At 41.3% G+C, this 17,186-nt stretch overlaps 1 protein-coding gene across 1 annotated transcript in view; it reads left to right on the top strand.

The window, feature by feature from the left end:
- The first annotated feature begins 677 nt into the window (after positions 1–677).
- Positions 678–17,186, top strand: part of LOC107555677 (anoctamin-3-like) — a 50,465-nt gene continuing 33,956 nt past the window's right edge. Inside the window, exons 1-7 of the mRNA XM_016238546.1 lie at positions 678–749; positions 3,236–3,336; positions 3,414–3,458; positions 3,842–3,976; positions 6,913–7,019; positions 16,675–16,730; positions 16,846–16,967. Coding sequence (XP_016094032.1) covers positions 678–749; positions 3,236–3,336; positions 3,414–3,458; positions 3,842–3,976; positions 6,913–7,019; positions 16,675–16,730; positions 16,846–16,967 — 638 coding nt within the window. The remainder of the gene's footprint in view (positions 750–3,235; positions 3,337–3,413; positions 3,459–3,841; positions 3,977–6,912; positions 7,020–16,674; positions 16,731–16,845; positions 16,968–17,186) is intronic.

Here is a 17,186-nt window from a genome sequence, read left to right on the forward strand (position 1 = left end):
ACACCGCCTTACACGGTGCCCGTCTCTCCTCAGTGCCCTCAGGAGATCGGTCTGCCAACCTTGCCTGTGTTCCAGGGCGCAGCGGTCTCCGGCGAGCGCTTTTCTCAGTTACCACCCGGAAACGTAGCGGTACTAAGAGGCTCGCTACCTCTAATCACAGTATGAGGATCGTGTGATGTCACTGTGATCATCGCATGATCTCACGTGTTGACTGGGTAATTTTCAATAGGAGACTTCAGCCAAAAAGTCCTGATGCCCATGGCTCAGAACGTCTGAGGGCAGGCCCCTCTAGGGAAGAGCGGTGTACACCGCATTACACGGTGCCCGTCTCTCCTCAGTGCCCTCAGGAGATCAGTCTGCCAACCCTGCCGGTGTTCCAGGGCGCAGCGGTCTCCCGCGAGCGCCACTCTCAGTCACCGTCCGGCAACGTAGCGGTGCTAAGAGGCTCGCCACCTCCGCGGAGGTCTCTAGAGCAGCCGGTTCGGTTGTCCCCTGCCGGTCCGCCGTTACAGGGCACCGAGCTAGCTGCTCTCATTACACCAGAGATCAGTCTCGAGAGACTGATTCCCTTAGTAGACTATTTGGTAGCGTGGAAACTACTGCCAAACGTGTCTCAGTGGGTCCTGCACACTGTAGTGAGGCTCTGGTAATGGAACAGAAGTAAACGCTCTCTGAGGATGGAGGCCATCGAGCTGGTCCCTCCTCGTGCAGCAGAGGCCAGTACTTCACCGTTCCGAGGAAGGATGAGGGTCCTTCCTCCTCATAGGGAGTTCCTGAGGTTTGCTTTTGGGGTCAAAAGCCTACCAACACCGGTTCTTCCTTTTGCCTTGCACTCTCACCCCACACTTTCACGACTCAACCACATTGACGATGGGTTGATATTAGCTCATTCAGAGCACATGGTGGTTCGACATCGAGATGTCGTTCTCGCCCACATGAGAGAGCTGGGGTTAAGACTAAACTCCAAGAAGAGTGTGCTTTCTCCATTACAGAGAACCACTTATCTAGGCGTGGTGTGGGATTCGACCACGATGCAGGCACGTATGTCCCCTGCTCTGATCAAGTCGATCCTTACCACAGTCGCGAGAATAAGAGAAGGCCGGTCACTCACTGTCAAGCAGTTTCAGAGACGGCTGGGTCTGATGGCAGCTGCGTCCAACGTGATACCTATTGGCCTGCTGTACATGAGACCCCTACAGTGGTGGCTCAAGATCAGGGTGTTCTCCCCGAGGGGAAACACGCTTCGCATGATCAAGGTCACGTGGCGATGCCTACGTGCCTTAGACATGTGGAGGAAACCTTGGTTCTTGGATCAGGGCCCGGTGCTGGGAGCTCCTTGTCGCCGCACGTGGCGGCTATTGCGGCCTACCACGCCCCTCTTAGTGGCCAGCCAGTGGGCAGACACCCCCTAGTTACACGTTTCCTCCCCGGTGCGCTGAGGCCTCCGGTACAATCTCATGTCCCCACATGGGACCTGGCAGTGGTGCTAGAGGCTCTCTGTAGGCCTCCCTTCGAGCCTATTGAGGAGATATCTGATCGCCTCCTTACTATAAAAACTACCTTCCTTCTGGCGATATCTTCCCTCAAGAGAGTTGGGGATCTGCAGGCCCTTTCTGTGGCCCTGTCTTATCTTGACATTGCGCCCGGTCTGGCCAAAGTGTTTCTGTTCCCGCGAGCGGGATATGTTCCTAAGGTCCCCTCCTCTACGCCTGTCGTACTCCAGGCCTTCAGTCCTCCTCCCTTTGGGGATCCAGACCAGCAGAGGCTAAACTGTATGTGTCCAGTGCGAGCACTGGATGCATACGTCCACAGAGCTGCCCTGTGGAGAAGGGCGGACCAGTTGCTTGTTTGCTACGGTCCCCCTAAGAGAGGTCTTCCAGCAACTAAACATGACCCTCAGTCGGTGGAGCAGCCTCTAAGGCTTTTTAGCGGGTGTGCCTATGCAGGACATCTGCCACGCTGCGGGTTGGTCCACGCCCCTTACCTTTGTTAGGTTCGACGGCTAGACATGCGAGCCACTCCTGGCTCTACTGTTCTCTCACCCTAGCTGTGCAGTCTTCCACACTAGGCAGAGACTTGGAAGTCTGGCGGCGTGGGCATTCTCGTTCCCCTAGCGTTTTCCGACGCAGCTTGAGTTCCTGAAGAGGAACGTCTCAGGTTACGTATGTAACCATAGTTCCTCGAAGGAATGAGATGCTGCATCTCAGAGCCATACTTTCGGCATCTCTGCAGTAAACATGCAGTAAAATAAGCTTCAACATTTTTTCAAGCTTGATAACAACATCAGCTTTTCCTAGTTCTGCCACTTTACACAGATATAGTCCAAATAATTTTTGACACTCTGAAAAAACAGTTTTTCGAAAAGGTATCAGTAAAATGAGATGCTTAACCAATGGATGTCAAACTAAATATCATGTTTTTTTTTACATTACATTCACATTGATGTTGTCATTAAAAAGGCTCAGAACGTTGTTTCCATAGTTACATTGGATAGATAACAAATGGTTGTAGATTAAATTATCATTTAGTAGGGGCTAGTTTGGAACCATATGTGGCTATTTAGCTAGCAATCCAGCAACTTTTCATATGATGCATTTTTTAAAATTTAAATATTTACTTAAAGGGGTCATATGACGTTGCTAAAAAGAACATTATTTTGTGTATTTGGTGTAATGCAATGTGTTTAAGGTTCAAAAAGCGTGGTGTGCTCTGATTGGCCAGCGATCTAGTGCGTTGTGATTGGCCGAATTCCTCAAGCGTGTGACGGAAATGTTACGCCTCTTACCAGGTTCAGGAAACAGTCCTCCATAAAATGCGCTGCACACTCTCAAATATTTGGATTGACCTATTCTGGAACAGTGTTGTAAATACAACTTAACCACTGATTTCTAGTTGTGTAGTCTTTTGGAAGACCAAACAATGTAGTTTTACGGATCTTCTGCATGCACAAACAGCTTTTAACACTCCAAAGACAAAGGAGAACATGAAATCACATCATATGATGCCATTAATGCTTATTGCAAAAAGAAAAATTACAAACATCATATAAAATTTATAGAAATTTAAACCAGATATATTTTAAAAAGATATAATTTCATATACATGTTATTTATATGATTAGTAGATTTTTGAAAACAGTCTGCTCAAAAACCTAAATTCCGAATATTATAAAACCAAGACATGACATATTAATTGAATATATATGCCGATAATGATTTGTTTTTCACTTTGACAGCCCTCATTAACCAACAGTGATATCATGTTTGTGAAGATTCATGCGCCGTGGGACACGCTGTGTAAATATGCTGAGCAGATGAACATTAGAATGCCCTTCAGGTAGAGATTACTGTCACCATACTTCATACTGTACTGTATGTGAATGCATTGTGACCATGTGATATGTATTTTTATAGGAAAAAGTGTTACTTCACAGACTGGAAGAAAAAAACTATGGGCAGGTAGGACTGTTACTGGTCTGTGTTTCCATATATTTGACTGATAGTTAATTATTTCATTTTATTTGCATTAAAGTCAAAAACATCTTCAGCATCTCAATTTTGTTAATTTTCTTGAAATTTATTTTGAGTCAGACTTTAGCTGTGGGGAATAAAAATTTTATAGAGTTAATTAGCCCGATATTTGTTGTGCATCTCAGGGGACGAAATCACCTCTGATTTAATCAGGCTTGATTTAATTTGCATCAGAAAAGAATTCAATTCTAGAAGTGACTGTGAGTGAAATGAAGAAACTATGATTAACAACTCTGCTCGTTGGAGTTATTTTTTCTCTGCTTGTTGGACCTTATTTTTGACAAATGCTAATGCAAACTTTATGTCTACAGCCGATTTCAGTTGAGATTTCGTCAGCTGAAGAGCTGGCTGCCCAGAAACCCCATGAAACTGGATAAAGAGGCGTTACCAGACCTGGAGGAAACCGACTGCTACACCGCCCCCTTCAGCAGGGCCAGAATGCACCAGTATGTCCCTCTTCCATGACCTTGTTATAATTAAATTTCACGTCTTCTCAGATAATATCATATATTTTACGTATACAGAACAAAAAATTTCATTGCTCGGCACCTTTTGTTATCTGGGAATATTATACTGCAATTATATAGCCATGTCCTCATATACATTTCAGTCATGGTTTGCTAACTGAGGCTGAAACCACAATCTCGCAACCTTCATCCAGCAATGAGCTCAAGGGACTTCAGAATCCACTACAGATTTTAGCCTCATCTGACCCTTTTAGAGCAGATTTTATGATGGAGGCACTTTCAGACCATGTTCTTGATGTACTTGAGCCTGATGACTGTTTGTGAATGTATGAGTCATTGGTTGCTGACGTTTACTTTATAGATCAGAGATCAGCGTAAATGCGTGACCTCATAAAGAATTGTGTCCTGGGGCAGTAGAGTTAGTGAGTTAGTTTTTGTTCAGTAAGCGCTGTTAGGAAGAGTTTATTTGAGGCCGGCCAGGGGTTTTGTATGCACAGACATTTTGCAAGAGGGCAAGTAGGGTTTAACCTGAACAACAACTTGAAACACTCTCTGCAGATATCTTTCTAATGCACTGCAGTATCAAAAAAAAAGAAAAACAAACGAGTGATACAGATGTATTTATTCTTTTCCCCCACAGTAGCAGAAGACTGAGTTTCATGAAACCTGTCAAAAATGGCATATACTAAAAAAAAGAATTGAATTCTTTTTTTTCCATATATTATTTAGTCTTATTTATACGTTTATAATTATAAATATTTTGCTTCAGCTTTTGTATTTTTTCTTATTTAATTTTAGTTTTTAGTAATTTTGTTGTGGTTGTCATTTTGATTAAAATACGATTTTTGAAAAATAGATTAGATTTCATTTGATTTCAGGGTTATTTTTTTATTTATTTGTATATATTTAGAAATTTTAGAACTTCAACTTTTGCAACGTCAAATGTGTATTTAGAGCACATTTCCTAAATTTGTATTTGTTTGTAATCTAATTTGTGATAAAGTTTTACTTTTGAAAATTTTACCTGAGATGGGAACGAGGCCCTGCGTCCAAATGATGACACTATGGGGAATACCTTTGCGTGACTGTGTCTGAAACACGTGTGCAACTACTCCAACCCTTTTTCACGAGTTCGCACTTACATATAATTGGATTGAGCAAATAGTATGTATATTTGGTGTGCTGTCCTGAGGGAGGGATCCGAGCTCGGAATATAGTCCAAACCCAGAGAACTCCCCCCATCCCTAATATGGGATGAGAATAGTTTAATAGTGATGAGTTGGGGGGAGAGGGGAAAACTGTCGTGGGACAGAGGTAAACGTATTTTGCTAGTTAAGCTGATTAACTGAATGAGTTCCACCTGAGCCGAATAGGTTGATTATCTGATCGTGCTCCTCCCGAACCTTGTTAATAAAACATCATTTGGTGATGCATCACACATGACATGTGATGGTGCGAAAGCTATATAGTATTCCCGCAACCAGTATTGTGATTAACGCATTACGTAATGCAAGTTATGTAATCAGATTACTTTTCCCAAGTAACTAGTACAGTAATGCATTACTTTAAATTTACAAGAAAAGAAAATAAGTAATGCCATTTACTTTGTTTTCCCGTTTATTCACTGACACCTCTCCTGTCCCCTTGTTGGGAGAAATTTTGTGTGAAGTGCAGAGGCAGAGGCACTTTCTTTAGCCTAATGCTTATTAATTTCACTTTTGGTGTGAAAGGGCCTTTACAGTTGCCAAAATTAGATTATTAAATTATTAAAAATAAATAAACAAGCCCAGCTCAGGTGACAAAAGTAATGCAAAAGTAATGTAATGAATTACTTTCCATAAAAAGTGGAATTAGTTACTTTTTATGGAGTAACGCAATATTGTAATGCATTACTTTTAAAAGTAACTTTCCCCCACACTGCCTAGCTTCTGATAGACTGAAGCAAATAACTCTTAGGCATGCAGTAGGTATGGCAAGAGGACACAGCATCTTGTTACCTTCTCAGGGAATCGTTGTTACAGTCGTGAACTGAGACATTCCCTTTTGAGGGAACTCACACTGCATCCAAATGATTACAATATGGGGAACAAAATGCCTACTCCGGCATATACTGAGAAATGCCTGTCCTGGTGTGAAACTGTCTTGGCACGACTAAGGACGAAAGCACTCGACAGTCTGTTGTAGAAGGCAGGTCCAGACATTAAAATCTTTTCAAATATAAAAGGTTTTGAAGTTGCCATACTTCTGATGGAATGAGCCTTTACCACTAGAGTTGAAGGCATGTCCCGCACCTCATATGCATTACATATCGCTTCCACAATCCATCTGCTAATGGTCTATTTAGAGGCTGGGGACCCCTTCTTGGGGGTCCCGAAGCATACCAATAGCTGGTCAGTTTTTCATCAGTGAGATGTTCTTCTAACATAAGTGTCGAGGGCCCCAACAGGGCACAGTAAGTTAAGCTTCTCAAGATCCGCCGACACAAAGGGAGGGGGATGAAAATCCTGCAAAACCATGGACCGAATGGAGCAAATTTAAGGCAGGAAGGGGCAACTAACAGCGTCTAAAGGTCTGCTACTGTCTCTAGGGAAAGTGATAGCTAGCAAGAATGCAATCTTTGCCTTTTGGGGACACTTAATATCATTAATTTCATTCAGGAAGGAAGCTCATCTTTAATATACGAATTTGTCTCTGTGCTGAGATAGCTGGGTGTAGAAAGACACACAATCTACTCTGAGCTTTATGTGTTGGGTCAGCTGTGATCCTCTCTAATTTATTATTTATACTGACATACTAAAGCCTTAAATACTGATCTCTAGGCTGCTGTGGTGTATTTATATTTACTGTATTCAGTTTCGTACATGCAACTTACAGCACATTTGTGTATTAAAACAATGTACTTTGTTTACTTGTAGTTTTACCATCAACAACAGAGAGACGTTTTTCTCAAACTCAACTAGAAGCAGAATAGTACATCATGTACTACAGCGTACGAAGTACGAGGACGGGAAGTCTAAGATGGGTAAGACGACAACTAAAACACCTGAAACATCTTCATCAAACATGTCTCACACACTCATTTCTCCATCCACAGACACTACGATCTGTCTGTAGCATATACACAATGATATGCCATTTCTCTCACTCATTATTGATATACCTTTGCTCATACCATTCCATCATATTATCTTTTGTTTTCTTCTTGAGTAATAGTAAATAAAATAGGTTGAATTTAAAAATAAATAAATAAATATCCAGGTCACACATCACCCCCAAATCAAATAATAAGTATAAGAATAATATAGAAAAAAAGAAAGAAGTCCTTATTTTTAACTAAAATTCTAACTATTTAAAAAAAAGCTGGATAAAATATACATATTAGATGAAAAAAACTTAAACTTAAAAAATTGTAAATGTTGCCTTGGCAACTAAATGAAATAAATAAGATGAAGCACAAAAATTACAGAAAATAAAAAAGAAGTGAAAATATAATTACAGTTATATAGAAATGTTCAAAAAATGATAAAATATGACAAAAGCCCATAACAAAAAAAATAAAACAAACTAAAATAAAAAAAAAAAACTGAAAAAAAGTTAAAGCTTTAATATATCTTTTATATAAAGAATATTTTCATGAAATTCACCCACTGTCAATACATATGTAAATATTTGAAGAGATGTGATGAGATGTGTGTGAGTTTTATCTGCAATGACCTACAATCCCTCTGACATTTTTAATGGAATGCCTCCCTTTTCGCTAATCTCCCTTATTTTAATGTCACACTTGTGCCCTTCTTATTTGGCTTTCTTGTCTGCCTGCTCTTGTGGTTTTCCACTGATTAAAGCTGGTCTTGCAATTGGGATTTTCGTGTTAATAAATGAATACCAATGATTGCCCACCCACTCAGACCAGACCAGATCAGATTGGGAGAAGAACTCTAAATCCCCCACAAATCCCAGCGCTCAATCATGCCACTGCAGCTCAGCTCAATGTCCTACAAGTGAACTCAAAACATCTGCAGCAAATGAGACGTAGTTTGCAAAATCTGACTTTTAAACTGAGAGTTTTAATAGAATGAAGTAAGGCAATAGCCAACCAGCTCTTTGGTTATGGTCAATAATACATCTTTGGTAGTCGACGTGAGGCTCTCGGGCCTTGTTTGGTTCTTTAAAGGAATGTTCTGTGTTCAATAGTAGCTAAGTGCTATTGACAGCATTTGTGGTATAATGTCACAGAAAAGAACTTCCACCTGTCCCTCAGTGTGTTTTTAAGTAAAACTCGCAATGGGAATAACCTTTTTCTCTGTAAATTCCAACTCAGGCTCATTGGAAATATGTGACTTTGCCTCTACGTGACTCCACATGAACCTGAAATATGTTGCTTTATAATACATTTTGCTGCACTTTTCAGGTGACGCGTCCACAAGAAGCACTATAAGCCATATATTTTTTTCTCCATTGCAGATGCAGGTTTACTAAACAACCCAGTTTCATGAAAATAAACAAACAAATAATTTACTAAAAAATGCTTGCAAACTGATATTGTGTCACTTGTAGCTTTAGCATATACCACAGCAAGTTTTAAAGTGAAATGTCTAGTGACTGGCACTACAGGCGTTTTCAGTTTTCTTCAAAACAGTTAAACCTGACTGTGGCAAAAAAATTAATTAATTTATTTATTTATGTTGGTTGTTGTATGTATCAAAAAGCAGTTTGTAAATTAAATGTCATCCAAAAAGTTAAGAGCGGGTTATGTGATGCAAAATGCTTAAAATGTATTCATTATGTATTCATTATTTCAAATCATGCACTGTGGTAAAAGTATTTTAAGGTCATAAGACAGTATTGTGCCAGGAACACTCCAAAAACAAGTGTTTATTAATCAATAATCTGTCCCATAATTATAATTTGTTTGAAAAGGGACTTTGTTGTTGGCGGTTTACTGCCACTAGTGTTTTCGTTTCAACTAGAAACTTCAGTGAAATGTATGCATATGTGTGTTCGCATTTTTACAGAAATGTAGGCAGAGTCATGTATTTCCAATTTCTAAATTGATCTGTGTGATGCCTGAAAATCTGCTTCAGGTGTCACACAATATGTTCAAGGAAATATCTTTAAGACACTGTTCCCCTTCGAGGGAACTCGAGCTGCATTATATGATGACACTTTGGAGAACACCTTCACTATGCAAGCGTCTGAAGCATTTGTGAAATTAATCCAATCCTGATTGGTGTTGCTTCATGATGTAGCAAGTGATGTGGCATGTGACGACAGACACGGAAACTACAAAAGGATGCCAGTACACAATAGAGATAGATTTTTGCCCTTCAGCAAGCCCTAATTGTGAACTGTCTGTCCTTGGTGTTGTTTGTCAAAGTCAGGAGTGACTCTGTTAGTTAGAAACAACAAATAAAAAAAAATAAAAAACAGAATGTTGAATAGACAGCATTTTAAGTGTGTACCTCCCTGCCCTAGATACACCACGGGAGGGACACAAACAGTCTTTGTGTTTACTGCTTCAATTAATCTGGCCAGGCTCATGCTCCCCGTGGCTTGGGTCCCGAGGCTGGCCTCGAGAGGCTAATTCCCCTAGTAGATCACTTAGAAGTATGAAAAGAGTTTCTGAAAATGTCTCAGTTTGTCCTGCGCACTGTAGAAAGAGGTTACAGACTTCAATTCGGGTCTCGCCCACCGAAGTTCAATGGGGTGATCTGGAGTACCATAGACCCAGAGCAGGATCGGGTGCTGGAACAGGAAGTGCACTCCCTCTTGGTGAAGGAGGCCATAGAACGCTTTCCTCCTCCCGAGTGGGAGTCCGGGCTCTACAGCCAGTACTTCATAGTTCCAAAGAAGGATTGGGGGTTGCGTCCCATCATAGATCTGCGGAATCTGAACCATTCTCTGAAGAGATTCAGGTTCAAGATGCAAACGATTCCTATTATCATGAGTCAAAACAAATCCAAGGACTGGTTTATCATGATGGACCTAAAAGATGTCAAGTCAAGTCAAGTCACCTTTATTTATAGAGCGCTTTTAACAATACAGATTGTGACAAAGCAACTGAACAGCATTAATTAGGAAAATAGTGTCAATAACGCAAAATGACAATAGTAAACACTCATTTTTCAGTTAAAGACAGTTCATCATTGAATTCAGTGATGTCAACATCCAGCTCAGTTCAGTTTAAATAATATCTTTGCAATCATGTCAACGATATCGCTGGAAATGAAGTGTCCCCAACTAAGCAAGCCAGAGGCGACAGCGGCAAGGAACCAAAACTCCATCGGTGACAGAATGGAGAAAAAACCTTGGGAGAAACCAGGCTCAGTCGGGGGGCCAGTTCTCCTCTGACCAGACGAACCAGCAGAACGGAAAAATCAATATAAGACGTAATAAAACAGACGATGAATAATATTAACAGCAATTATTATATGATGCAATCAAACTTGTAGCAAAATGTGGTAGTTCTGTATGTTGTTTCAGGGTTGGCATCATCTGAGGTCCTCTGAGGGGTTGCATCATCTCTTCTCAGGTGTTCTGGATCCAGACTGAAGCTTGTGTGAATCCTAGTTACCACGGGATGTTAATCCCGTGGCAAACGACAGAGAAACAAATACAAACATAATTAGCGTAGCTGCTGTTCCAACCAAGCAAAAATGATTTGTTTAACCCAAACTAATGAATAATAATGTGCATTTGATTAGATATAACTGCAGTAAAAGATTATGACTGTAGTAAAAGATTATGAGATGCATTATTTGAATGCTTGGCCAAAGAGATGTGTCTTTAATCTAGATTTAAGCAGAGAGAGTGTGTCTGAACCCCGAACGGTATCAGGAAGGCTATTCCAGAGTTTGGGAGCCAAATGCGAAAAAGCTCTACCTCCTTTAGTGGACTTTGATATCCTAGGTACTACCAAAAGTCCAGAATTTTGCGACCTTAGGGAGCGTGATGGATTGTAGCGTGGTAGAAGACTAGTTAGGTACGCAGGAGCTAACCTATTAAGGGCCTTATAGGCAAGTAATAATATTTTGTGTACTTATGTGTACTTATACATTTCCATCCTTCCTGTTCACAGGAAGTTCATGAGGTTCGCCTTTGGGGGCGAGGCTTTCCAACATTGGGTTACTCCATTTGGACTAGATCTCTCCCCTCGCACATTCACCAAATGCATGGATGCAGCTCTGGCTCCGCTGAGACTCCAGGGCATCCGTGTATTGATTTACATCGATGACTGGCTCATATTGGCCCAGTCTTATGATATGGCGGTTCGGCATCGAGATGTTGTCCTTTGCCATATAAAACATCTGGGGTTGAGACTCAACACAAAAAAGAGTGTGTTGACACCTTCCCAGAGTACTACGTTCCTGGGGGTGGTATGGGACTCAACTATGATGTGGGCATGGTTGTCTCCTGCATGTATCGAGACCATCTAGGATAAAGCTAGGCCAGGTGAAGCATTTTCAGAGGGTGCTGGGCCTCATGGCAGGTGCATCCAACGTGATACCTTTTGGCCTTCTACACATGAGACCCCTGCGGTGGTGGTTGAAAACCAAGGGGTTTACCCCGAGGGGAAATCCATTCCGTATGATCAAAGTCACACGCAGATGGCTTCATGCTCTAGTCATATGGAAGAAGCCTTGGTTTCTGTCCAGGACCAAGTGTTGGGGGCATCTTGTTGACGCTTGTCGAAATTAATTTTGACAGGGCACAGTCATGGAAGGCCGCTTCATGAGAGGTCATTGGGGGGCCATCATCTTTAGTGGCACATAAATTGCCTGGAGATGTTGCCAGTATACAAAGCTCTGAGCTTTGGGGAAGCTGTTGTTTCTGAGAGTAATGTATGTCCAAGGGGAGCAAAACTCAGGAGCGGACATCCTGTTGAGGCAGGTGCTGAGGCCCGGGGAATGGAGACACATTTTCTCTCACACATCCAGCTCCACTGGGGATGCCATGGTACAGACGTGGCCAAGGCTATGTCTGTACGCATTTCCCCCAATCGCTCTGCGTTTCCTCTATCTCTGGGTCTCAAGAGGGCACAGAGAGTTGTGGACGGGCCAGGTCTGTATCTCACTCATTCTCCTCTGTTGCCAGCGGGCAGCAATGGGCGGTTCGAGAGCGCTATCAAAGGCCCTACTAATGCACCCTCTGCCCAACCATGGAACCATGGAGTTGCAGAGGGAGCTCTTGTTCTCCTGAGAGAGTGGGGTATTCGCATCCTCAACTACCTCGATGACTGGCTCCTACTAGCACAGTCTCGGGGTCAGTTGTGCGAGCACAGGGACCTGGTGCTCAGGCACCTCAGCCTGTTGGGTCTTAGGCTACTGGGGCTACTTCATATGAGACCCCTTCAGCACTGGCTCCGAGTCCCAAGTGGGACGTGGCAGCGTGGCACTCACCGGGTCCAAGCAGTCTCTGCAGTGGCAAATCAATTGCCTAGAGTTGTTAGCAGTGTGTCTTGCCTTTAATCGTCTCAAAGGGAGCTTACAAGGCAAGCACGTACTGGTTCGGATGGACAACACTGCGACTGTTGTGTACATCAACTGCCAAGGTTGTCTGCACTCCCGTCGTATGTCCCAACTCACCGACCACCTCCTCCTTTGGAGTCAGAAGCATCTGAGGTCGCTTCGTGCCATTCATATTCTGGGTCTGCTCAACCATGCGGCCGACGAGCTGTCATGAGCGGCGCTTCCGGGAGAATGGAAACTCCATCCCCAGATGGTCCAGCTGATTTGGAGATGTTTCGGAGCCGCTCAGGTAGAACTGTTTGCCTCTCCAGAAACCTCTCATTGCCAGCTGTTCTACTCCCTGACCGAGGGAACACTTGGCACGGACACACTGGCACACAGCTGGCCGCGGGGACTGCGCAGATATGAGTTTCCCCCAGTGAGCCTTCTCGCACAGATGCTGTGTAAAGTCAGTGTAAATTCCACGGTATAGCTCAGAGCCCGTGTTTCGCTGGCAGACTTTTGCCATTTCCCAAGAGGGTTGCAATCACCTCTAAATCTTCCATAGGCACCTAAACGGGTTTCCATATGTGTAAGTGCTTCCGAAACCTCCTTCGGGAAGGATGGGGCTTCCGCAACGTTCCTTTTCCAAGTGGAACGGGTACGTTTTCCCAGTGCTAATACAAACAGTGACTGGCCTTCCTGCTACGAGCCCTGGCCTATACTCAAAGGGGCACAGGAGGCTCGCACAGGACACTGGATGGGGCAGCATTCGTGGCGCTTTGATAGGGATTCCCAATTCGTCGGTCACCGACGTGACGTCGAAAGTGACCGACTGAAAGGGAACGTCTCGGTTACGTATTGTTACCCTCATTTCCTGAAGGAGGAAACGAAGACGTCACGTCGCGTCGCCACAGCTGCTGTACCACCGCTGCTGTACCACCGCTGAGTGGCCTGGTCACCTCAGCGAAAACCTGAGTGTGCGTTGCACCTGCTGCCTATTTATACTCACGCTGCGATCAGCGTCAGCTGGATGCAATCATCACATGCTAATGTGCATTGGCTCGTTTAGTTTACACTCAAAGTAGATTGGTCTCTCTTGCGAGATTCCCAATTCATTGATCACCGACATGACGTCTTCGTTCCCTCCTTCAGGGAACGAGGGTTACAATACGTAACCAAAATGTTCCCCGAGAAGGGAACGAGATGCTGCGTCTCTTTGCCACACCTCGGTATGACTGAAAGCGACTTGCTTCGACCTATCAAAAGCTATCTCTATTGTGTACCAGCGTCCCTTTGTAGTTTTCGTGTCTGTCGTCACGTGCCAGGTCACTCGCTACGCTCACTAGTTTATTAAGGCAAAAGTCATAGTTAATAGATAGTTATTAGTGAGAATTAGTGAGACCTTAAAATAAAGTGTGGTCGAATTTTCATTTTTGGTGAACAATCCCTTTAAACCAAACGACACTGTTAATTTCAAAAGCTTATCAATATTTCAACCAAAGATGAAAAGTCTGTCAACATTTTCTCACTCACGTCTTTTGAAATGAGGTTGTTCTTTTCCAGCACATACAAAGAACAAAACCTTAAAAAAGCTAAAAAAAAGAAAAGAAAAAAGGCACAACCCCCCATGAAAGTATCAAAAACCTGGTTCATTTGCCTCATTTAGGCCCTATGCTATTTTTCAAATTTCAAAATGGTTAAATCCAGAACAATTCTTCTCTGCACAAATCCACACCAAAGAGACAAAGACACATTTTCACACAGTTGGCATGAATATGACTGCCAACATCACTGCCTGTCTCCATTAGATACGTGAAATAATACCGATTTGGAACAACATGGGTGATTAAATGATAGAATAGAATTTTCATTTTTGGGAGAAATATTACTATTTATTCCTAGTCAGAAAAAAACAAACAAAAAAAAACTAACTACCTACTTCTACATCAAAACATGTGAGATGACAACTGAAGCGTCAGAGAGGGAGTTTGTCAGCTTGTCTCCTGAGCCGGCTCAGGTTCAGTAGCATTTTGTCATTTGCAAATAGACATTTGTTCATCCATTTATTTGTAGAAATTGTCTTTTCTTTTTAGTCTTCCAGTCCTTCACCACATACTCATTAAGCCTAGAAACTCCATCATTAGGACCAGCACCAATCGCATTATAGACATCACAGGGCCCCAGACATCACAGAAACGTGCCCCGTCCATCAGTGTCCCTCATGTGTGAGCGTGTATGTGCATGTCTCTGCTGGTCACACAGTCTCCGTCTCTCTGCAGCTCCTCCGTTGTGTTGTCTGTATCTGCTTAATTATTATGGGCATCACGATCGGCTCCTCATGGGCCAGTCAGGGAGTTCGTGGGAAGGTGCGTACAGTGCTGTACAGTCTCTGTTGTGCGGGCACACAGGGGCGCCCAAATATCATCACACCTCTAAAAGTGTGATGATAAACGGCCATTTGGGTTGAAACTCACAAATTTGAAATGTCCAGGTCAGATTTCCTTTGCACCACTATGCAAAAGAAGTTGACCAAGGCTGCTTTTATTTGATAAAAAAATACAGTTACAACAATAATATTGTGAAATATTATAACTGTTTTCTATCTGATAATTCAATATAATTTAAAATGTAATTGATGTAATGGCAAACTTAATTTTCAGTAGTGCTGCTTAATACTTTTTTTCATGATTCTTGGTTAATTTATTTATTACCATTTTTTTTAAAATAGAAAGTCAGATCAATTTGATGCATCATCCTTTCTGAATAAACGTAATTAATAAAAAATAATAAGATATATATTATTTTTTGGACCATCAAGATTTAACCACATTCCCCCCAAATTCTTTATACCACAATACATCTGGATGTTTATTTGTTTGTTTGTTTGTTTAAAACATTGTACATTACGGCTTATTACACACACACACAAAGTGTAAGAAAGTTTTTTGATGCAATTTTATGCAGTTTAGAGAACTTTATACACTAAAAAATATGATAAACAAAAATAAAAAGAATGCTGCAATTGATTTTTTTTTTCTTTTCTTCTTTTTTTTTGTTCATTGTAAATATCTGAATATTACCAAGAAATGCTGTGGACTGTTTTGTGAGATTCAATCATTTAGTGTGTTTTGTGTTTTAGAATGGCATACAGTATAAAACAGAAATAGGCAGTATAATAATTAGACAAATGCTCAATATTACATTGATATTACAGCAAGATTTCCTTTTCTTCTGTTTTCATATGTGTGTGTGTGTGTGTGTGTGTGTGTGTGTGTTTATTTATTTATTTGTTTATTTTTGCACTTTAACCAAGGTGGGAAATTAATACCTGCAACCTGCCAAAGAGGTTATTTTTCCGTATATGCAAGCCACTGTAATGCCTATGACTGGCCTTTGACCAGAATTGCTTAGTACCTTAGCACCTACTTGCAATAAAATATTTGATTATATTTTGAAGAGAAGAAGATATTTTGAAGAAGAGACATTTCTGATTGGCTGTTCGTTTAAATTTTCAGTGGTGCTTGATTTTTGCTTAGTACTTGTCCTTATAAAAATGTAGCATTGCATCAGTGTCTCACCAATGGATCCTCTGCAGTGAATGGGTGCCGTCAGAATGAGAGTCCAAACAGTATAATCCACACCACTCCAGTCCATAATTAACATCTTGTGAAGCCAAAAGCTGCGTGTTTTCTGGTTGGTGGGCAAAACAGTTAATTTCCCAACCTCACCCTTACTAACCCATCTGTTTTTGAATCAAAATGTGTGTTGTGTACAATTTTAAAAGATGAAACATCTCCATCTTTATGGATTTTGTTGTGTATTTACATTGCTTTTGTTTTGTTTGTTTGATTGTTTGTTTGTTTTTTCTTGCTATTGTCTGTTATTTCCTCCCCTTTGTAGTGACTGTGGTGTTGGTCAAAGTTTTATGTGAAATTATATGTTGCGGTTATGAAGGTTTCTAGATTGTGTGTGTGTTTGTGTGTGTTTCTAGATTAATCATCAAATCGTTAATTTTTTTCTGGGAATGTAGAGTCATCAGACAGTCAGACAATAGAACTGTCATTGCCATTCTGGGCACTGAGATGCCAAAGAGATGCCAAGATTGAAAAAAAATAATAAATATAATAATAATAATAATAATAATAATAATAACAATAATAATAAAAAGATTACAAAAAAAGACTAAATTCATGCATGTTTTTTTTTCTGTTTCCATCTATTTTGTAGGTATTAATCGGTTACTTGGCAACAGCACATATGAGGCAGCATTTCCTCCACATGAGGTAAAATAAGTGAAATTTATTGCCAGTCACAATTCAGTTTTATTTTTTTAACCTCTATTTGGTTACTGTTGAAGTGTTCGTAGATATATGGAAAACGTTGTTATTGTATTTCTAGGGAAGTTATAAAAGCAGACATCCAATTAAAACCCATGGAGCTCAAAACCACAGACACCTTCTGTACGAAAGATGGGCGCGCTGGGGGATCTGGTACAAATACCAGCCTCTAGACCTCATAAGGTAAGAAACACACATACACACACAGAAGAATCTGGACACATCTATTTATATATCTTTGCATATATTTATATACAATATATACCAATATTTGAATATTTACTATGCTGTCTAATACATACTGTACATTTGTGTGTGATAGTATATATATATATATATATATATATGTGTGTGTGTGTGTGTGTGTGTGTGTGTGTGTGTGTGTGTGTCTTTTATCTAATT

The sequence above is a fragment of the Sinocyclocheilus grahami genome, unplaced genomic scaffold (assembly GCF_001515645.1).
Source record: "Sinocyclocheilus grahami isolate Dianchi unplaced genomic scaffold, SAMN03320097.WGS_v1.1 scaffold543.1, whole genome shotgun sequence".
Classification (NCBI taxonomy): Eukaryota; Metazoa; Chordata; class Actinopteri; order Cypriniformes; family Cyprinidae; genus Sinocyclocheilus; species Sinocyclocheilus grahami.